Genomic DNA, 24,233 nt, shown 5'->3' on the forward strand with positions numbered 1-24,233 from the left:
CTGAAAAGAGAATCCTGGGGAAGGAGGAGGAGGAGGGGTCAGGGGTCAGGGGACAGGGGATTGTGTGTAACTTGTAGCTGCCAAAATGCTTGCTTAAGTTTTAAGCATATTAAATTTAAATATATATATAGACATTATATACACATTTATGGGAGGTAATTGTGTAAGTTCGTATGTAGCGTGTATGTGTGTGTGTGTGTGCGTGTGTGTATAACAGTTGTATAACAGTGCATACAACAGCCATTAGCCAATATTCAGGGCCAATCCTAGCTTGTCATTAGCCGCTCTCAATTAGCCAATATACATATATAAATTATTTATTAACTTATAACTGTATTACTTATAAATTTTTTTTTACAATTACCAGAATTCCTATATACTGTATATGTATATGTATATATATATATATACACGATTTATATGTATATGTATATTTTTAATGCATAGCTAAGTGTTATAGATATTTTATACATATAGACTTAGATATGCTTAAGTTGAAGAAGTGGCTGTTGAAGTAAACCAATCAAACGAAATGTGTATGTGAATCAAATGCCGCCTTAGCCAATGTGAATGGAATGTGGCCCAAATCTTGCCTCATCGGAAACCTTGCAACTGTTATACGCGCTCCTTCTAATAATCTATGCTAGTTTACAATTTCCTATACACCTTAACTATTAGAACGACTCTCTGCAAAGTTTAATTCATATGTTACATATAAAAAAAACAAAAAATTAAAATAAAGAGCATAGTTAACATTCATTCCTTGCTGACAAAATGTTATGCTCAATCGGTAATGTTATCTGCTGATATCATGACTGAAAGTGATGCTAACTGTTCTACAAATGCCAACTGTTATACATAAGAAAATGATGTTCAGTTCGAATAAGGAAATCTGCCCGTTAATTATTTTACTTTTATTTCGATTTGATATTTGAATAGACGGAAAACAGCAAACAGAGAATCTTGCATATATCTTAGATGGTTCTCTTGAAGATGCATTTAAATAATTTAAGAAACGACAAAAAAGTTTTAAAATTGAGCAGCTTATTTCAAGTACTTTTCCCTTAAGAAACAATATATTTGTTGTAATCATTGCTTTAGTTTATTATTAGCAATGGAAATTTATTGATTGTAGATAGTTAATAATCCCTTTCAAGCAAATGTGTTTCGTATAATTATTATTGTGTAGTCATAGATTTAAAAGCGCATAATATATATTCATATATGTATGATTTACGTATAAGATCTATCACGAACATGCCGACTATATCATTTGTTATAACAATTACAATATATATATATATATACATATATGTATGTATGTTTTTAAATAAATGTGTGTTAATGTTTTCTATGCCAGCGAGCCTTATGACTCCAGCAGGAAACTAAGATCCGCATGGGGCGCATATTCCACGGCTGAGCCATCACTGAAATCAACAGAGGATGCATAGTTTATATATAGTGCAATACGACGCCACCCGCAATTGTACATAACAGCTGTGGCAGCTGTTACATCTGTTATCTACAATTGCCGGTGGCCTGTAACGTAAATGCGTTATCGATAACGATCGCAGCACACTTACGCCTTGAAGAGCTTGGCATTGCGATCGCCGAGCAGTGTGACCAGATTGCCTTGCACTCGGAGGCTGGTGCCCTCGCGCAATCCGAGCACCGGTCGCGAATGATAGGCGATAAATTCCTCAATACGCTCGTCGCGTGTCTCCCCCTTGTGTTGGGTGTCCGCAGCCGTTTCGAGATAATGCGGATTGATGTTGAAGGAGACGAGCGCAAGGGCCTCAAAGCTGGGCGGCTGCTGCACGGGCATATCGTTGGTGGTGTGAATGGAGCGTGTGGCCACATTGGTGCCGGCACTGCTGCCCACATAGATCAGGCCATGCTTCAACACCAGCTCACGTATTAGCTCCACCAGCTGCAATTCGTACAGTTGCTTCAGCAGCACAAACGTATTTCCGCCACCAACGAAAATCGCTTGAGCCTTGCGCAGCGCCTCCGCAGGATCGGGTTGAGTGTGCAGCCCCTCGACGGCATAGCCCCAGGGCTGCAATGCATCGCGTACTGTTGCTGTGTATTTATCGTGATCACGCAGCGCATACGGAACAAAGAGCACCGTTTTCACATTTTTGCTGGGGCGGGTGAAAAATGACTTGAATATAAGTTCAAATGTATAATTATGTATTTGTAGACTGAACTTACGCCTGGAACAATTCATCCAGTTGGTGGCGAGCGTGCTCCAAATATCCATGACCATGCAACCGAGACGAGGAGAGTAGCAACAAATTGCGAGCTGCACTCATATTTTTATTTTTTAGCTCGTTGTTCTTCAAGCACTCAATGCGAATTGACAACTGGCAGATTATCGCTTATCGCTCAAGCCAGCTGCGCGTAGATAAACAATTGTGTTTTATGGCGGCAAATAAGCAGCAATAAATAATCACAATAAGCACCAACGATTAAACAAACTGAACATTTGCAATATATATCGATAAGTTCGATATCGATATTTGATAGGGGATATTCTTTAATTCACAATGGTTCATTTCAAATTGTAACGGCTGTTAACTGACGAAGGCAAACAGTGTACAAGTAAATGTGTACCAATGTAAATGTGTACCAGTGTAATCAAATTAAGTAACCGTGTTTATTGTACTATTGTACCATATGAGGCAGTGCTTTTATTCGCCCTAAAAGTATGCTTTAAATATTTACATTCGCCACAAAAAATTTGCTCATTGAGTTTACTGAACAGCTTGAAAGTATGCTTTAAGTTTAGTTAGGATTTAGGCTTAAATCAAGAATCCTTAAAAAGATCTTTCGAAAATTGCAGCTTCTCAGCTATATAAAAAATAGCTTGCAAATTCAGCATAAATAACTTTTAGAAAGTTGCCAACTTAGCTGATGTAATAATGGATGCCAGTACGCAATTTGTGGGAGGCAGTTATTAAATATAATAATTTTATTCAATACGTTTCTTACTCTTTTGTTTGCAGAACTTTAGAAGCACAATGGAAACTTTTAAGATTATGTTTGCTAATGCATTGCTTAACATTGCTTAAAACATAAATAATAAATGATTGTTGTTCTCGTATATATATGTATATGTAATTGACTGCCGTGTCTTAATTCCACGCATTCCAACTATTAATTGGCACACACACACACACACACACGCAAACAAATGTTGTAGCTTGCATGAGTTGCTTAGTAATGCATTTGTATGTGCGTTTTGCATGCATTCCGTATGTGTGCATATTATTAGTAAAGCTGTTTCGCTTGGAAATCGATTTGAAGGAACAGTTCACGCATTCCTCATTAATAGCTAAGATTAAAATTCTTTCAGCTTTCCAAGCAGCTTTCGTTTTTCGTTTTGTTTGCTTCATTTTACAGTGAGTTTATATTAAGGTATATGCGTATATAAGTTATTAATAAAATATATATATGTAAATCAACAAGTAATTACACAAAAATATAGTTGCATGCTTTCAACATTAATTAGCTATTTCAGGTTTTTTTTTTTTTTTTTGTTAAACAATTTACACAATTTTATTTTGCTTGGCGTATATTATTATTGTTATTGTTTTTTGTTGGTAATGCGCTATATATATTTTGGTAGCTAACGGCATTATTTAAGTAAATAACGTGTGTGTGTGTGTGGGGGGTGTGCGTGTGTGTATCTCTTACAGTTTTACATTTTACAGCATACAGTTTGACAGCCACTAGATGATGGGCTGCAAAACTAGAGGCACAGTTTGGTTTCATTTTCATTTTAGTTTCGATAATTTGTTGAGCGCTGCAATTGTTAATAACTCCGATGCAGGAAGAATAAATGTATATATATGTATATATATGTGTGTGTGTGTGGTGTTTGTTTGTATATATATGCATGTACATATGTGTATATATACAGTGGTCACTCGCAAAGCGCTATTCCAGCAGTGATGTCCATTTCTAATTACTACATTTACTATACAACCAATTGACAAATTGAAATGATTGCTTCTCTTTTTCGGACGAATAAAATCTAGATTTAAAGGCAAATAAAATGTTAAGAATTCTCGTTACTAATTAACTGATTAAGCGAAATATATATATACACACATATTTATATATATAAATACATATATATATATATATATATATATATATATACATATATATACAAATATATATTTATACATAAATGTTATGTTGTTGATTTGATTTGATTTCAATTCATTTCAGATATACTTAAGCTAACAATTTGTAATCTTTGTCGCTGTTCTTTTTTTTTTGATTTTGTTTGGTTTGTTGTTTCTCTTACAATACACTGAGAGATACACAGTTGAACAAACAAACAAACAAATAAACAAACAGACAGAGACAGAGACAGACAGACAGACACACATAGCAAATGCATGTAGAAGACGGCGGCAAATTTATATTTGGATCATACAAAATATGCAATCCATCCTATTGCGGCGACTGCGACTGTGGCTGCGCCTGCTCCCTCTCCGGCAGATCCAGTATCCGGGCAACGAACTCGGAGATGTCCGTGTTCCGCTGTAAATGCTCGACAATGAAGCTATGCCGCAGAAGCTGCTCGTAATTGGGCCGCGCCGTATACTCCTTATTCAGGCATGTCGCTATAAAGTCCTCGAACTCAGCAGAGAACGAACCAGCTGGCAATCGAGGCGGATCATCCTCGACAACCTATACACAACATATATATTTATATATTTTTTTGTACAAAGCAAGTGGATATGCAATGGCTCACCTGACGCAACTGCTCGAAGGGCGTTCGCCATTTGTTGTAGGGATATTGTCCGGTCGCCATCTCAATCATACTTATGCCCAGCGACCATACATCGGAACGTATATCGTATTGGGCTGGATTACCTTGTGGATCGATCCGTTCCGGCGCCATATACGGCTTGCAGCCGGCATCAATAGTCTTTGCCACAGAGTCAACCAGATAGCCTGAGCATAGACAGATTTAACAATCAGTTCAATATGTTATCAATTGTTCAAATAAATATATATAAATGCATGTATTGCAATTTTATTGACTTATTTGCACCTGCACCTCTCTCACTCTGACTCTGACTCTCTCTCTCTCTCTTTCTTTGTGACTGAAATGAATGCTAGTAATGCTTTCCATCAGGTAAAATTAAATAAATCATCTTGAAGCAAGTTAGAATACTCTAGTCGAGGCAACAATATAAATAAATAGATAACAACAAAAATATATATGTAATATGAATATGAAAATATGTTTCAGTTACACATAATCTGTGTGTTTTAACCGATCTTAATGTCAGGCTATATATTACAATTCAATTGCAAAACTATATCTATAGAATTGTGATCTAAATTTGATCTGCGTATGCTAATCGTGCAAATGTATTCCAAATTTGAAGTCTATAGTTCTTTTCAGTGTTTGAGACATGGCTAAATCTGGTGTTGATGCTGATCAAGAATATACATATAAAATTATGCTTCTGTCTGTTGTTAATTCTAAATCTAAATCTAAAATGACGTCTGGAATGGAATTATTGCATTTTTTCCAGCTGGCTAGCTGGCTGGCTGGCTGACTGACTTCTCACCTGAGATGCCAAAGTCGCATATCTTGACCTGACCGCTGCGATTGATCAATATGTTTGATGGCTTCACATCCCGATGGATGACCTTCAGCTGGGCATGCAGATAGTGCAAGGCGCTTACCACACTCATCGCAATCTGCAACAATGGACAAGGATATCATTATACAAATAGAGATTATGTTATGATTGATGTATGGGACTGCACCTTGCCGAGCACTGTCTCCTCCATGGTTAGCTCATTCTTGAAGACCTTTGGATAGAATTTGTCCAGACTGGTGTTCATCACCTCCATGCATATCCAAACATCGCCCTCGCGATACATCGCCCCGTAGAAGTGGACCGTGTAGGGGCAGTCACTGGACCGCATCGATATGTCCAGGTCCATGATTAGACGTTGCTGTTCCCGAAAATTGACAGTCATCGGTATGCGTTTCACGGCCAGCACTGTGCCCGTCTTGCGATGGCGCATCTTCTCCACGATGCCATACGCACCGCGACCCAAATCGCAAATCTTTTCCAGACTATCGGCATCGATGTCAAACGTCTGATCGCCGATTTGTATGGTGGCCCGCGAGTCCAGATTACGCGGCGGTACACTGCAAAAAATAAACAGAAGTAGAAGATGTAATTATTTATTAATTTATTTACTTATTTAATAACACTGGCATGCAATTCAGCTTATAGGTGGGAATAGGACAGGAACATTAACATAATGTAGAAAAAAGTACAATTGAAATATATATATCAAGTTTAAGCTCTGCTTACAGATCGAAAAAAAGTGATCTATAATGAGAAACTACATACAACAAACGGAGTAAACCAGCTCGCGATGCTTTTGCTTATTAGTTTGTTGTCTGAAGACGCGAAAACTGAAGTCTATACTGTTAACTCACTGTTAACCTGTGTGGATTTTGTCAACAGCTGTTCAACGGTGTCAAAAGAACAAAATGTATACATTTTTGACTGCACCTATCGGCAATCTCCTCTTCCTCTTCCTAAACGCAATGCATTAGGTAAGTTGTGAATGAATAGGTTCCACAAATGAAATAAATTCAGGATTTCAAAATTAGACTTATTGAATGCTTCATTAATGCTCGATTATTATCTATACTCTATACACTTAAGGGCATATTTGAATTGCATTCAATTTGAAAAGGGTAAACAGAATGCGGCTGGGAAAAATTCAGCTGTGCTGTTCTTAGTTCAATTCATCGAACCAGTTCAATTGAAAAGCAAACACACACACTCACACACACACATGGAAAAAAGACATACAAATAAAAAAGTATCGCTTTTGCCCAAATTTTATAACATGCAATTGGTGTCGTGTATGTGTGTGTGCGTGTGTATGCGCAACGAACAAGTGTCATAATCATAATATCATAACCCATTTTCTGCTCGCTTAACCAAAAAAAAAATATATATATACATATATATATATATAAAATGCACTTACAATGCCGGTTCCGGTTCACGCGGAATGCCAATGGGTGGGAGGCGCGGACGTGGTCGTGACATTGCCGTCGTTCAAAATCTGTCTGTGTGTGTGTGTGTGTGTGTGCGTGCGAGTGTGTGTATGTGGGTGTGCGTGTGTGTGTGCGTGTTTGGCGGAATGCACTTGCACTTGTCTTCTTCTTTTTCTTGTTGTTTTTCTCTGTTTTTGGCTTTTGCCCTCTTTTCGCTCGTGAAATGATTTGCTCCAATTTTGGCAAATTTTACTGCTTCTGTGTGGGTTTCTTTTTTTTATTCTTCTTTTTTGTCTTATTGAGTCGGCGTCGGCCAACAACAACAACGGCGACGTCGGCGACGACGGCTGCTGCTTTTTCGCTGCTATTTTTACCACATTTGGTCAAAGCGTGCTGTGGATAATCGCCCTCTGTTGGTGCAGAGACAACATCAACAACACCAACCACAACGGGGAAAAAATGAGCCGCGTTCTGGTGTTTGTGTTGTGGCCTGTTCCTTTTCCTTTGGTCGGTGGCACTGTTTTTCGCTTTAATTTGTTCTTTTTGCTTTTTTTTCTGCTGCACCCAACACTCGCGCACACGACTTGTCCTCGTTGAAAACAATCCACAGTGGGCAAAATACAGTGTTGCCAACTCAGCCTTTTTTCTCCAGTTTGATTTACGTTTTTTAATCACATCTGAGAGTTTCTGGTATTTTCTATCGTCATATATTCGCTGATATTTGTCCTTGAGCACAATAACCTTCAAATTATTCGAACTGACTGTCAATAAATTGAAATACGCTTATTACTATTGAAACTTATTGAAATGTGATGCACAAACCAAAGAGACACACAAAAATATATTTATTTGCGGCAAATGTTGCAATATCGATATATCGATAAGAGTTGTGCTGGTAGTTTGAGGTCATTTTAGCACTTGTGGCGTATGGTCACACTGTCGTACACACTATCTTCTTGTTGGTGGTGAAGTGCTTCACATTGTTTTATAGCTGTATATGCGAATTAGGCAGCAATAAAAGCAAAATTGTCGTGTAATGCAAAAGTGCAAGTGTTCGCGCCAGTCAGGAAACAAACACTAGCATACGCAGCAAATAGCACACGCCTAAAAAACGAAAACAAAAACAAAACCCCGAGTGCTGAGTGAAAAGAAAAGAATTGCGAGCTGCGCTGCTGCTGTTGTTGTTGTTCTCTCATTCTTATTCTTATTCTTGTTGTTGTTGCTGTTTCTGTTCTGTTCTTCTACGTGAGTGTGTGTGTGCTGCGTGCGTTCGTGCGTGCGTGAGTTCGTTCGTGCGTCTTTGTCGCACTTGATTGCTGTTTTTATTTTTTGTTAAAATTTTTTTTTTTTGGTGCGTGTGTGCAAGTGGAAAGTTCAAGCGTACAGAGCGCGAGAGAGTGAACGAGAGACACACACACACGCGCCAAAGTGTGTGTGTGTGTGTGCGCGTGCATGTGTGTGTGTGTATAAATACATAACGCAACGGAAGCAGAAAAAAAAATCGAATTTGCAACAACTGAAGCGAATAGACGAAGAGGAAGAAGCAACAGTAGAAGAAGAGGAGGAAGCACCAGCAATATGTCCAGCACAATTGAATTTGAGACAATTGGAAGTCGGCTGCAATCGCTGGAGGTTGCGCTGCAAGCACAAAACGAGTCGCATGAACAAATCGTCTTATCGAATGCGCGCGGCGCCGTCGCCCGCGTCCGACCCACAACAATAACGGCAACAACACCACATCAACATCATCAGCATCAACATCTACATCAGCATCAACACCAACAACAACAACAACCAAATGCTGCAGTCGCTGTTAGTGCTGCAGCAGCGACAGCAGCAGCGGCAGCAGCAGCGTCAGCAGCAGCGACGGCAGCAGCGACAGTTACAGCAGCCGCAAATGCCGCCTCTGTCGCCGCCAACGCCTCTGACTCTTCCAACGTCAACGTCAACGCCTCACCCACAAGACCGACAGTGCTGCCGGCGCCAGCGTCAGGTATCGGCGTATTTGGCCCGCCTACCAGAATTATGCGCCCAACGCCCAATCTGCCCATAAGTAAGTAATAAACCGATAAGAAATTGACGCGTTTCGATAAATGCTAGCTAACATACATGTATGCATACATACATGCATACATACATACATAAATCCATACATATGCATGTTATCGATCTTTCTGCCTTTCTCGATGATTGCATAGATAAGAGCACGCTGCGAACAAAACAAATTGACCAAAAACGAAAAAAAAAAAACTGGGGGAGAAAACAAACAAAACAACAGCAAAGAGAGAGAGAGAGAGCGAGGCTGAAAGAGAGAGAGCAGCATCAAAACATAGACTTGCCTCCTCTTGCATATGCTTTGTGCGCCTGTGTGCGTGTGTTTGTTTGTGTTTTTGTCTTATTCGCATTGATTCGTATTGGATTTTGCATGAGCGCAGTTTTAGTTTATGTTTTACAAATCGAACAAAATTTATTTCGTTTTTGAAACTTAAAAAAAAACGATAAAGGTCTGCTGAGAGCCAAATAATTAATGAATTTTTCTTAACGATTCCAATAATTTACTCTATATATTTCATTCACAACAATATGGAGTTCGAATTGCAAGAGGAAGAGGAGATGCGGATAAGCCGTGTCAAAATATGTCTATTTTGTTCTTTTAACACCGTCGAACAGCTGTTCGCAAAATCCACACATGGTTACAATGAGTTAACAGTGTTAATTTCAGTTTTCAGATCTCCAGACAAAAAAAAGAAAAGAATAATTTCACGAGCTCTTTTACACCGTTCTTTTTATATGGAGTTTAATTATAATTAAGGATTATAAAGACTATTTTCTTTAAGATTAAAACCATTTTTCATTCATAATTTACTATTTCCATTTCGATGCACTTGCTGCTTATATGGTGGTATGCCGATAACCACCGTCAAAATATATAAAAGTTTAATATTTTGACACTGTTGAACAGAATCCTCATAGTTAACAGTTATTTAACATTGTGGATTTTAGTTTTGCTGTCTCCAAACCGGCCGTCAAATTACGCTGCCTTTTTTAGATAGATTTTTTTACTATTGATAACTTTTATTTGCTATGTAAAATCTGCTTGCCTTGAATTGGAGGAGGCATGTAGTTGCAAATTCATGAAATTGATATGATTGATTTCTGAAGGCCTTTACTTTACTTACCTTTTACCTTAAATATCCAATATTCCAGACCTTGAGTTGGCCTCAAAACATTTTACTTTGCTGATGGCTTTCGATATTCAAAGTAATTAAGTACTTCTAATTGGAACTCTGATCATTGCGTTCAATTCCGAAATTCCCAATAATTAGTAAATTAGCATTTATATTGGGAACGTTAATCAAAAATGTTTAAACCTAAAAAACCTTAATTCTCTTGAAATGAATCAAAATGAATACAAATGAAAATCGCTTTTTGATGGTTGAAATAAGTTTTGTTCTTGCGAAACAGAACTAATTAAAAAAAAACCGCCAGAATCTGCGGGATCGGGATCAGGTTGGAATCTCTAGCCAACTCTATGAATATGCAAATACGTATATATATATATATATATATGTATTATATATATATACATGTGTGTATGTATGTATGTATGGTATATGTGTATGTGTGTGTATATATATATATATATATGTATGTGTTGTCGCTTTCATTTGGCATGTTTGCTGGCATTTTTTTCTCTTTGTATTTTTTTGGCATTTCCGGAGTAATGTCTTGATACGCGCTTCTTGTTTGTTTTGTTATTCGCTTTTGGTTTCACGTTTCTTCACCAGCACACACACACACACACTCAAACACACGTACACACACTCAAACACACGTACACACACTCAAACACACGTACACACACTCAAACACACACACACACACTTAAACACACGTACGCAGACACACACACATACAGTGGAGACTGTGAGGATGGCAAGGCGACGAAATTTGTGTTTTTCTGTATTCGTCTGTTTTGTTTTTGTATTTTTTATTATTTTTTTTGTCGTTTTGCCAATTTACGCATTGTTTACAAATACACATTTTATATTTTTATGATCAGCTTGTTTGTGTGCTGTTCTTGTTTTTCTTTTTTTTTAGTGTGATTGTAATAGTATTGCTGTAAGGCAATAACTTTATTTAACCTTAGCAGTAACAATAGCACCAGCCATAAAATCGGCACCAACAATGCACGCTTCAAGTTGTTTCAAGTCGGTCGTATCCGACTGCCGCATACTCTAATGCAAGTGTAATATCAGCTAATAAACTACTACTGACGACTTAATCAACCTTAAGCTTGGACATCGACAGCTATTTAAACCTAATATTTGTTGACTGCCGTAAAATAGTATGAATCAATCAATCTTGGCATCCGATATAACTATGACCACTCTTGATTTGGTTAGTATTTTGCTTTCTAAACTAGCTAGAATGCTCTAGTCGAGATAGGTCGACCCTGAAACCAGCAGTTTCTTACGTGAACTTAATGAAATGTGTTTAGTGATTCAGAATATATCGGTATGCATATATATATAAATATCAATTGATTTTGAAAATCGATTTGTATCGATATTGGTAGACAGCTATCGATTTAATAAAAGCGAACTTGTATTCTTATAGCCTCTGAGATTGGCTTACACAGAAAGACAGATTGGGTAATGCTGATCAAGAACATACACCGATATACTACATGGGGCTGCATGGTACATAGTATATATATAGATATATATAAATAATAAAATTAAATTTCGATTCCTTTTTTTAAACTAAATTTGAATCAATAACTGTCTTTGCTGTGTAATCAACAAATGCAATAAAATAAATAGTATTGACCTTGGTGTCGATATCCATTGCAATGCAAATCAATTTTGTGCCAGTGTGCGCGCATTCATGGCATACACCCACACACCCACACACACACACACACATACACACTCTGTTTACTTTACGGTCATTGGAGAAGAGCAAAAACAAATTGTTGAGTGGCAATATTTATTATTTATCTGCACATTGCTGAAACTTGAGCCTTATCAACCCACAAACATATGTACTTTTATTAATGTGTTATTAATCTCTCTTTTCTCTCTCTCTCTCTCTCTCTCTCTCTCTATTCGTATAGATGAATCCGGTACATCGGGGACATTCCGAAAACGAATGATGTTGCCACTGCCGACACAGGCACATCCCTCGGAAACGGAAACGGATAAAAAATTGAAGATGATCATGGGCCAAACGGGCAAATTGAATATCAATGACCGGCAATATCCGACAGACATCCGTGATCTGCAGCATCTGGGCGATCTGGGCAATGGTACAAGTGGCAATGTCGTCAAAATGCTCCACTCGACCAGCAACACAATAATCGCCGTTAAACAGATGCGACGCACCGGCAATGCCGAGGAGAACAAACGCATTTTAATGGATCTGGATGTGGTGCTGAAATCGCACGATTGCAAATACATTGTCAAATGTCTGGGCTGTTTCGTTCGTGATCCAGATGTCTGGATATGCATGGAGCTGATGTCCATGTGCTTCGACAAGCTGCTCAAACAGTCAAAGAAGCCGGTACCAGAGCCCATCCTCGGCAAAGTCACTGTGGCGGTAAGTTCACTTGTTAGATCCCACACTGTGTGGATGCTCGCTCTAATAAATGAGCACGAATGCTGTGATTGTTACCAGCTCTCAACATAGTTGTCATTTCTACTAACTGAAACAGTCTTAGTCATTAATCCCTCAGGATAACTGGTATAATTCGCGTAGCGTTTTTACTCTATATACAGACAATCGTCCATACATTTTTTGTTCTTGTTCTTCTGAGGTTTCTTACCACACGCCAATTGAGTCCTGTCGAAACACTATGATTGATTATGGTTAGCAATTACGTTGGCTGGTTGTCCTGGCACCCACAAGAGATAGTTACCCTATTGCTCTTTCCTAGTCTTTGAATATCTCAACACATTGCTGCACCATCCTCGAGACAACCTTGTAGATGGGGTCTTGTGTATTGTACTTCGAGTTTAATTCAAAGACGCATAATTCCTCCTGCATCAGCTCCAGCTTTTTCCTTCTTAGAGCAGGTTGTGAATTGGCTTCTCCAATTTTTCTTTCAAATTGAAAGCCTACTTTAATTCATAAATTTCTGTTAGTTTCACAAATTTTCTTTCCCAATTTTTCAATTTTCTCTGCCAACATCTAAATGTAGCTTTTTATTGAATAACGTGAGAGCGTAGGCAAATAGGAAATGAAGGCAATCTGAGGTATGCTGAAGATTCGATACTCTTCTCGTCTGGAGTCAACCTGCTGACTTTTAAATTTTAGTGTCAAGTTTGAAATATTTTCTTTTATTTTTGTACCTTTTAAGCTATTCTCACTGAATATTTCACATATGTGTAGGTATATATAGAGTTGACTGTCTACGCCTATCTCGTTCCCATAACTTAAAACTGAACTTTCGACCGCTTGTTTGTATGGCAGTGGTATATGATATAGTAGTTCAATAGACAGTATATTTGAGTTTTAAATTGAAATTGAAATTTGAGATTAAGCAAATAGTAATAAATTAATGTGCTTTTCTTCCATATTCAACAGACGGTTAACGCATTGTCCTATCTGAAGGACAAGCACGGCGTCATCCATCGTGATGTGAAACCCTCAAACATTTTGATCGATGAGCGCGGCAACATAAAACTTTGCGATTTTGGCATCAGCGGTCGCCTGGTGGACTCCAAGGCGAATACACGTTCCGCTGGCTGTGCAGCCTACATGGCGGTGAGTTTATTTATATTTATTTACACACACAAAACAGTAAAAAATCAATAAAATAAAATCAAATATTGGAATTAAAATTATTTTAAAAAACCAATAAAATATATTTTAAAATTGTTAGTTAAACAAGACATTTAAAATTGAGTATCTAATGCTAGAAATAGAGGACTTTGAATTAGCATGCAATCCAAAATCTATTGTAGTCTAATATTATAATTAGTAGTAGTAAAGTGCTTAATAGAAAGTGGGCGAATTATAGCGTAGGTCTTAATGGGGAACAGCAAACAATAGAGGAGCAAAAAGTAAGAATTTCTATTGGACAGATTACAATATGTTTTGGTGAATATGGGATATTAATTCTTATACCAGAATTGGACGTACACGAGAAGTGCAAGAGCGTCTTGGTGTCGTATAAGGGTCATTCATAATACCATTGACCAAGAACATGAAAGTTGTTTTGTTGACTGTGAATTCGGAACGAATGTATAATGTCAGGCGTAACTTAATAATTTATATATTAAATTTATTTATTTATTTACTTATTACATTTTTTGTGCAGCCGGAACGGATCGATCCGAAGAAACCAAAGTATGATATACGCGCCGATGTTTGGTCGCTGGGCATAACGCTTGTGGAATTGGCCACAGCACGCTCCCCGTACGCGGGCTGCAATACGGACTTTGAGGTGCTCACCAAGGTGCTGGACTCGGAGCCGCCATGCCTGCCCTTTGGCGAGGACTACAATTTTAGTCAGCAGTTTCGTGATTTTGTCATCAAGTGGTAACACAATTTGTCAATATTTATATTGTTTTTCTTCTTTTACATTTTGAATATGTTTTTTTTTTTTGTAGCCTCACCAAGAACCATCAAGATCGTCCCAAATATCCGGAGCTGCTGGCCCAGCCTTTCATCAAGATCTACGAGCAAGCCAAAGTCGATGTGCCCAGCTGGTTTCAGAATGTTGTCGACTCCGCTGCGGGCAGGCGGCTGCGCGCCAATGGTGACTCCACGTTGACGAGGTGATTACATGACTGCATTTGTTCTCTCTGTTTTTTTTTTTTTAAACTTGCCTACATACCCCACCCCACCTCATATACCCACACCCCTACCACCCCTCTGACCCCTTGCCCCCTTGCCCCTTGTCCCATTGCCAGTAACCAGCCAAAACACCCAAACAACAATGTCCAAACCACATGCGAAATCCTTTTTTGTGGTCTGATGTCTGCTGTATGCGTGTGTGTGTGCGCGCGTGTGTGTGTGTGTGCGTGTGTGTGAGCGTCAAAGAACACAACAAACGCTTCGTTTCTATGTATACATTTGTTTGGTTTCCGTTTCCGCTTTTGTTTCATTCCGTTACGTTGCGTTTTGATTTCTTTAGCTAACTCTGACAACAAAACAAAATTTCCTAACAGGTAGGCGAAAATAATACCAACAAAAAAAAGTATAAAAAAATAATAAAAAAAAGAAAACAACAACTACAACTAAAACTGTACCTAATCGTAGGGTGATTGCTAAAGTCGGTAATTATCTGTTGTGTAATGCAGAAAACAACTTGAATTAAATGCTTTTTCTTTAACGTATTCCTAAACAATGAGTTGGCATGCCTTCTTCTATTCTATTCTATTCTATTTTCTTTACCACGCTCACACAATTCCCTTACCTTTGTTTGATTTTTGTTTGTTTATTTTTTCTTCTCTTTTAATAATTTCTTTAATTCATTTAGGTTTACACATTTTGATCACAATTCTGTTATCTATTTATTTCTACTACCATTTTGACACACTGCTAAATGCACTTCGAATGCACTCTCCTTGGGAAGTACTGACAACTGCATTCCGATTCGTTTCATTCCGATTCGGTTCTATGCGAAACACTTAAGCCTTAATTCTGGTGAGGGGTACTCGCTATATATTTATATATTGTCAGTACTTATTGGAGCATTATATTCGCCATATATATATATATTATATATATTTATATATATTTATATATTATATATATTTATATATATACATACAATATTTAGCAGTCCACTTTTTGACCAGGTACCACTCCCACTCTAGAGTATATCAAGTCTTATAAGTAAGCCGTAATCCCCGCTCCATTGCCCCCAATCCCCACATAAATATTACATACATCTAAAGAAAAAAAACGAAAAAAAAGTACGTAAAAAAAATAATAATTTCTGAAATATGTTGCGTTTTATATTGACTATTTAATTTGTGTGTTTTTTTGATTTTCTATTTTCATCCTTTTTTTATTACCATTTTTTGTAGGTTACTTAATTCCTAATACATAATATTATTATAATAAAATGAAAAACAAAACCAGACAAACTGTAAAACCGATTAAAACCAAAATATAAAAACATAAAAAAACAAAACATTAATTATAATATCGATATTGCAAGCAATCAACTATATATAACTATATAACTATATATAAATATATGTATATATATATACATACACATATACATATATACATATATATAAATATATAGTAATAATTTATATACCCTTACCATGATATGATAAACGAAACAAATACAAAAAAGTCAAGACTATAAAAACTCCTCCCACAATCAAAAGTAAAATTCAGTAAGTACGACCAAGTTTCTTATTGTTATTATTATTATTGTTATTATTATTATTATTGTTATTACTTATATGTTTTAATGCGCATTAATTAACACATTAATTTTATATTTTATTAACATTAGCCGCTTTTCAGTTTTGCTTGATAATTAGTATTATACACTGAACCCATTGAAAATGTACTGTAAAGCTGTACAAATATGTATGTAAAAGCCAGAAAATATCTCCGACTCCATATAGTTTATATATATAGATATATATATATATATATTCTTGATCTGCATCAAAAACCGAATAGACTTAACCATTTCCGTCTGTCTGTCTGTCTGTATGATCTAAAGAGGTATAGTCTTCAAATTTGTAAAATAAATTGATCGATAACTTGCTCTGTTTTCCCTCAAATCGATAAGAATCGTTTGCCGATAAAAGTTTTTCAATGACGTAAACACTTGGGTTCAGGGTATCTCCCAGTCGAGCTCTCTCGACTATAGCATTCTTACTTCATTTGAATTGATTAATTGTTGATGTTATTCAGTTGCATTTTGCATGTTGCTTGTGGCTCATTGTTGAACATTTTTGCATTTTGTCCTTTTGTTTTTGTTAATTTCTATTGCCGAAAATACAGTTCACACATAAACGAGGTAATTTCATTATATGCTTATAAGTTTCTATACATTTGCTGTGAATATTTTTTAAATGAAATTTATATTGAATATTTTTGCGCTATGTTTTGTTGTTGTTGTTGTTGTGTGCTTAGCAATTGCAATTGTGTTGCTGTTGTTCTATGCCATTTCGATCCGTTTCAATGCCACCACATACACACATACACACACAACAGACACACATACAGACACACATGCAGACACACATACAACCACATTCACATCGCTTTTGTACATATGTATGTATAAACTATAACTTTATGTCTACATATATATATATATAACTATATAAATAAATGTTATTTAAGTGTATTTTTTTCTCTTATTCACGTCTTTCGCTTGTGTTCCATCTTCCATCTTGTTTTTGATCACTTTTTTTTTCGTTTTGTTGGTGTGTTGAGTTTCGCTTTTCACCAGTGTTGATTCAACAAACTAAAAAATTGCAAAAAAATTGTTCTCTTTCGGCTTGTGCAGCGCCATCTGGCGCCCTAAAATTATACTCATGGAATTTTCTGCTTTAGGAACAGGCTGAAAAGTGGAATCTTAAGAGTGCGAGTGCGAGAGCGAGAGAGAGAGAAAGAGAGAGAGGGAGGAAAAGAGAAATAACTTTCAATATTAACTTAGCGATAAATATCGTTTACTGAAATGATTGTGATGATCAATTATCGATAAAAATGATTTTTATTGTGAATTCAGAAAATTGTACTACTTCCATTTCGGTTAGTTCGCAATACGCATTTTTAAATTTGGAATTTTGTTAAATTTGAAATATATATATATATATATATTATATGTGATTAACTCTCTTTCCCGCTCACTCTCTTTAGTTTTGATATTCGCTTGTTCTTTCACGCACTTGTATTGCTCTCATCTTCATCAATATATTTTTGCTATATTGTAAATATTAAATTCACACACATTCGCTCCTTCTACACACACACACACAGCTCACACACAGCACACACACAGCACACACACACAAACAGCACACACTCGCTCCCTTACTTGCGCCGCATCACACAGAAACTCCCTACATATCTCTCTCTCTCTCTCTCTCACTCTCTCTCTAACTCTCTGTTTATCTCTTACTCTGTGTGTCTCTTTCTCTTTCGCTGCCGTACATTTTGTGTGTGTTTTTTTTTGGCACATAACGGGCTTCGTATTTAAGTGGCAACTACTAATAACAATTATGCATTAATTGCAGAGCAACAACAACAACAGCAGCAGCAACAGCAGCAGCAACAACACCAACATCTATCCCTTTTTATGGCAAAACAACAACAGGTCAACAGCTGACAGCAAAGACAATAAAACCGACACAGATTCCAAGCTACCAGCAGCAACAGCAACAACAGCAACAACAGCAGCAACTGCAGCAACAACAGTTGCTGCGGGGACCGCAGTATTTCATGCAATCAGCCACACAACTACCTCAACAACAACAGCATCAGCAACAGCAACAGCAGCAACAACACCAACAACAACAATCAACAGCAATATCATCAGCGGCAACAACAACAACAACATTCAACTATTTGAGCAGCGGTGGCAGCAACAGCAGCAGCAGCGCCAGTGCCAGTCCCATCTCGCCACCGGGTGGCAGCAACAACAACATCAACAGCGACAACAACATCAATAAGCTCTATCGCAAATCGCCATTTATGCAACGCAAATTGAGCAATGGTTCGCATTACAAATACTGCGATGAGAGCCCCAAAAAGGAATCGGTTTTCAGCAGCATTGGTCTGTGCACATTATCCCTTTCTCAACAACAAAAACTTGTACTAACTCTCTGATCTCTATCACGGCACAGGTCAATCGATTCTACGCAATTTGACCACATCGCCCTTCAGCCAAAAGAAACACCAGTCAATTGCGACAACCGTCACAACACCAATACAGTCAAAGGCCACAACACCAATTGAACCAATGACACCAACAGCAACAACAACACTGCCGCATAGTAAGCAACAAACTCCGACTGAGAAGTGGCGTTTGCCAGCAGCAGCAGCAGCAGGAGAACCAACAACAGCAGCAGCAAGGACAACGGATACAATGTTGTTTTATGACACCTGTGATAATAGTAAAATTGTTAATGTCGCCACTGAATTGAGCTTGCCGCTAATAACAGAGCCAACGATAGCAACGGCAACAGCAACAACGTTGCAGCTGAACAATCAACAGCAGATGCAACACCAACAGCAACAGCAGCAGCAGCAGCAACAGCAACGACTACAACCAGGCAATCAGAGTCCCATAGGTGAGCGGAGGGAGAGGGATATTGCAACCACTTTCAAACTATTAAAGAAGAGTTCAACTTTCATCGATCTGTCCGTCTGTCTCACAGATTTTCAATTTGGAATATAAGTTCTCCTTCAAATATGTTAAAATAGTATTTGAATAACATTATAATATTGCTCATAATAGAGTTCAGTTTATTGCTGTATTTAATAATAATAATAATAATTCAATAATTTACCATATTAACAACTATAATAATTCCACGTATATTTTACCCGCTTTTTGCAGTGCTGCAACGCTTTTATCATCAACAGAATCAGTTGCGCGAAAAGGAGGCTGCCGAGCGGCAACATCATCAGCAACATCATCAGCAACATCATCTGCAACATCAGCATCAGCAACAGCAAAGTCAGCAACAGCAACATCAGCAACAGCAACATCAGCAACAGCAACATCAGCAACAGCAACAGCAACATCAGCAACAGCAACAGCAACATCAGCAACAGCAACATCAGTCACATCATTATCATTATCATCAGGCGGCTGCGCCACGTCCGTCGCCCGGCACGAGCACGAATCCGTTTCACAGCAATTATGTGGCGCCTCCCACATGCGGCCGCTCCCCCTCCCACTCGAACATGTGCTCCGCTGCTTCGTCGTCGTCGCACTCGCACTCCACTTCTAGTCAATCGTCTACGCAATCGACGTGCTCTCAAATTGCAATTGCAGCACCATCAACAGCAGCAGCAGCAGCAGCAACAACAGCAACAACAACAGCAAAAGCAGCAACATTCCCACCGCCAGCCGCTGGACACTTTGGTGTGGGCAATGCAACACAATTGCAATATCAACCGTTGCCACTAACGCCAACAACAACAACAACAGCAACAACATCTCCAGCAGCAGCAGCAACAATTGAGAATACTCCATTTGGCAGCCAGCCTGCCAGAGCAACAACAGACCAAATGCAATCGGATTATGCTCCAGCAACTGTTGGTCCTGGTGTTCCTGGTGCTCCTGGTGCTTCTGGTGCTTCTGGTGCTGGAACTTCATCCGTGCTGACGGGCAGCAAGCTGAGCAAGTTGTACGCACGGCGTCAGCTGCTCGGCCAGACAACAACAACAACAACAAGCGGTGGCAGCAGCAGCTGCAGCAGCAGCTCCAATCCAGATGCCAGGGAGCAGCTGATCTATTCCAGTAATGCCGAATCGGGTAGGTGTTGCTAATCAACTTTATCTATAATATTATGTTCCGTTCTGTTCTTTTCTGTTCTGCTTGGTGGATACCCTTGCAGAGAAAGCAGCATCCATAAATATAACAGTTCAATGGCAATACGTTTTTTTGCCCCTGAACTATTCTGGATTAGCCAATAGTCCGTCTGTTTTTATTTCTATGCAAATCTAATCTCAATATTGATATAGCTTTGCACAAATTGGAGCAAAATCGATCATTGGTTCAGTTTTTGCACGAATTAATTTTGTTTATATATCCAATCCTCTGATTTACTACATATATATACCCATTAACTATATATATATACACATATATATATATATATATATATATTCCTGATAAGCATCATCAATCCGTCTGTCCGCTTTTTGTATACCTATTCTATCTAATCAATCGAATCGTGAAAGAGAAAAACCTTTCTTAATATTCGGCTTTGTTTGCTGCAAGGGTATTCAAAATTCGGCGTGCCGCAGATCGCATTTGGTTTTTCTTATTCAATTTGATTTTTGCTATTGCATTTTTTTGCATTTGCGTACGCTTTTTGTGGCTCTCGACTAATTCTTAGCATATTGTGCTTGTGCTCTCTTCTTTTTTATTTTCCGTTTCGTGTGCTATTTTTTTTCTCTCTTCTTTGTGTACACACACACACACACACACTGCACACACTGCACACACACACTACACACACATTCGCACACTCAAACGCACGCACGCTCGCTCGCTTGCTCGCTCGCACCATATTGTATTGCACTGCATCAATCACTCAATCATCATCAATCAATCAGGCTGGTTCCATACACTCGCTGGCGCGATGAAGCGACAATTTGCGACCTATGTTAAAACCCAATTGAATTCCACAGCGACGATGACGTCCCCAGTCTCAAATGGCATTAATGAGCAGCTAAATCTTAACCTCAATCTCAATCTAAATCTGGAAACGGCGCTGGCGCCTCAACCACAACCACAACCACAACAGCAGCAACAACAACCACAACCACAACAACCACCAGCACCGCCAGCTTATCGCAGCATTAGTCTTAACAATGGAAGCAGCACAGGGAAATCATATTATTATCGGACACTCTCCGCTGCCAGCAGCAGCAGCAGTCATAGCTACAATACCAGCCAAAGCACCTCACCGACCACAGAGCCACTAGCGGGCAGTGGTGTCCCAGGCGGTGCTGCAGCTGGTCACGGTGCTGTCACCAGCGGCTTTTTGCGTCGCTATGCAAGCAGTGGTGGTGTTGGTGGTGTTGGTGTTGCTGGTGGAGGAGGAGGAGGAGTTGGAGTTGGTAGCGGGGGCAGCAATAGCACACCACCCAGTCCGCATCTGCTTGCGGGTCTGGATCGTCGACACCGGAGTCCGGATCCGCCGCCGCGCTACAATCGCGGACAATCGCCGCTGCTGCTGCGCAAGAATTTGCTCGAGCTGAGCGGACAAGCGTCGGGCTCACCGATGCTCCAGCGACGGTGAGTTTAATATGGATTATGAATTACAGCTGGCAGTTGGTTGTACCAATTCATATCCATATCTCTAAAGGAAATTGCAACTTATTTAATTATGTAGTTTGAGATGTGCACAAAAAATGACATAGAAAAGTGAAAACGCTCGAAGACAGCTCGATTGGGAGAAACACGGGAGTTAGTTGTCTATTCGAGAACATATATACCAAATTTATGGTCTCGGTTTTTGAAGCTGACTAAGAATTTTGGGCTCCTCCCACCTTGAGAGGAGAAGACTAGAATTCCCTGGTTCTCATTGCCGTTCAAATTTATCAGAACCCTCCGACTTGCTGCCGACAAGGCAACTAGCCATATTCACCCAATTTACGGACTGGATATAGTGCCTCATATCTGACATTTGACGCATGACTGGGGGTAAAATTAATTGGGCTTAAGTCAATTGCCAAATATGGCTAAAGTGGATCGACGGGGTTTACTAACCCCACCTGAAAGACCTCCCTAACCTGGCATAACCGAGGATGAGGTCTGACATGCTTTCTTCTGCCTGGACAACTTCATTCGGCTCGACTTTTTGGCATTTTTAGTGGGTTGCATTTCAAGTGTCGCCATTGAAAATGAGAGAATTTAGTATTTGTTATTAATCCGTTTGTCCATTTTGCCGTTTACAGTTATGTGTCAGCATCGCCGCCGTTGCCGCCGCCACGTCGTGGATCGGAGAGTGTCCCCGGTTCCCCGCAGCACTTTCGCACCCGCATCCATTACACTCCCGAGCCGCAGAGACGCATCTATCGGACAATAGATCAATGAGTAGCGCTGCAAATTATGGTCATGTGATGTTGGTATGGCTTCGATGATGCTGCCCCCGATGAGGCAGCACTCGACTTGTGATGCCGACCAACAGCCAACAACAAGAAACAACAACAACAACAACAACAACAACAGCAAACGAAAGTGTTCAAAAGTCTTATAACGTATAAGTTAGAGCCGTAGCTAGGTCTTGCGTCTTCTACACGTAATTCAAACAGATCACAAAATGTGCCCTCGTTTTTTGTGTATTTTGTTTTTTTGTTTCTTGTATTAGTTCATGTGTGTGTGTGTGTGTGTGCGTGTGTGTGCGTGTTTGTGTATGTATGTGTGTGTGCCTCTGTATATAAAATTGTTATTCAATAAAAAAGAGATAAACAAAACTAGGACAACAATCAAGTTAAAAATTGTAACTGCATTAAAGCCATAACTAGTTGATGTATATATATACATATATAGTGAACGATCAAGTGAACGATCTAATAGCCAAAATCATAACAATTATTAAACACACACATATATATATATATATATATATATATATATATATATGTTATTTGATAGATCACACCAACGTGTTTCTTTTTTACCAGACATCGCATATAGTCGATAATATTGCAATAGTTGAATTTGTCTCACTTTGTTTTCACTTTTGTTTTCTGACCAACAACTATATATATGATGTAAAAATCGCAGAACATTAATTTGCAAAAGAAAAAATATATATAAACGATTTAATCAGATGAAACGTAAAAGCAATTTGAATCAGTCTGCCAAATGTAAGCTGAACGCCTTTTCATATCCATAACATATATATGAAATATATACACACATGTAGATATATATATCTATATATATATATATGTTTAATTTTGTATACTATTGTAATGTATAATTATTTGGTTTTGTTATAAATAGAAACAAGTTCCTTACAACAAATACAAATACAAATACAAATACCCAAACAATAGTAAAAACTTTAAATGACCAGTTATGTGAATGCATCTGTGTGTGTGTGTGTGTGTCTGTGGTTGTGTGTGCGAGTGTGTATGTGTGCAGCTTAGCGACCTCAATGTTTTGTTCCTGTGCGTGCATAACAAATTTAACGAGTAAATTATTTAATTATGTATACCCAAAAGTAAAACAAAACAAAACGAAATGAAGCAAAACTTGTACTGCAAATATATAAAATTGTATATAAAAGAAACCATGTATATGTATGTATATACATATATATATATGTATATACATGTAGCGTGCAAGAAAAGGGTATGTTGCATTTGCTGTTTGTAAATTAAAACAAAAACAAAAACAACCAATTTAATTTGTAATTTTTTCTGTTTGCTCTTTGTTGTTAATGTAGTAATCAAAACTTTAAAAGGAAAATTTAAAAAAACAAAAAAA

At 38.2% G+C, this 24,233-nt stretch overlaps 3 protein-coding genes across 3 annotated transcripts; 1 reads left to right on the plus strand and 2 right to left on the minus strand.

The window, feature by feature from the left end:
- Nucleotides 1-1,084: 1,084 nt before the first annotated feature.
- Nucleotides 1,085-2,499, minus strand: LOC6566301 (probable alpha-aspartyl dipeptidase). The gene is made up of 3 exons (XM_001992005.2): nucleotides 2,215-2,499; nucleotides 1,584-2,144; nucleotides 1,085-1,427 (listed from the first exon to the last, which is right to left on the minus strand). The coding sequence occupies exons 1-3, from the start codon at nucleotides 2,313-2,315 to the stop codon at nucleotides 1,367-1,369; spliced, it is 723 nt and encodes a 240-aa protein (XP_001992041.1). The 5' UTR covers nucleotides 2,316-2,499; the 3' UTR covers nucleotides 1,085-1,366.
- A 1,625-nt stretch (nucleotides 2,500-4,124) lies between these two features.
- LOC6566302 (dual specificity mitogen-activated protein kinase kinase 6) lies at nucleotides 4,125-7,669 on the minus strand. The gene is made up of 5 exons (XM_001992006.2): nucleotides 7,054-7,669; nucleotides 5,803-6,193; nucleotides 5,601-5,733; nucleotides 4,772-4,974; nucleotides 4,125-4,707 (listed from the first exon to the last, which is right to left on the minus strand). The coding sequence occupies exons 1-5, from the start codon at nucleotides 7,113-7,115 to the stop codon at nucleotides 4,468-4,470; spliced, it is 1,029 nt and encodes a 342-aa protein (XP_001992042.1). The 5' UTR covers nucleotides 7,116-7,669; the 3' UTR covers nucleotides 4,125-4,467.
- A 1,350-nt stretch (nucleotides 7,670-9,019) lies between these two features.
- Nucleotides 9,020-23,120, plus strand: LOC6566303 (dual specificity mitogen-activated protein kinase kinase hemipterous). Its single transcript, XM_043215994.1, has 12 exons — nucleotides 9,020-9,116; nucleotides 12,183-12,664; nucleotides 13,652-13,831; nucleotides 14,388-14,608; nucleotides 14,680-14,847; nucleotides 14,983-15,099; nucleotides 18,598-18,830; nucleotides 18,901-19,347; nucleotides 19,617-19,726; nucleotides 19,781-20,540; nucleotides 21,347-22,031; nucleotides 22,694-23,120. The coding sequence occupies exons 1-12, from the start codon at nucleotides 9,089-9,091 to the stop codon at nucleotides 22,830-22,832; spliced, it is 3,570 nt and encodes a 1,189-aa protein (XP_043071929.1). The 5' UTR covers nucleotides 9,020-9,088; the 3' UTR covers nucleotides 22,833-23,120.
- Nucleotides 23,121-24,233: the final 1,113 nt, after the last annotated feature.

Source organism: Drosophila grimshawi, unplaced genomic scaffold (assembly GCF_018153295.1).
Source record: "Drosophila grimshawi isolate 15287-2541.00 unplaced genomic scaffold, ASM1815329v1 contig_848, whole genome shotgun sequence".
Classification (NCBI taxonomy): domain Eukaryota; kingdom Metazoa; phylum Arthropoda; class Insecta; order Diptera; family Drosophilidae; genus Drosophila; species Drosophila grimshawi.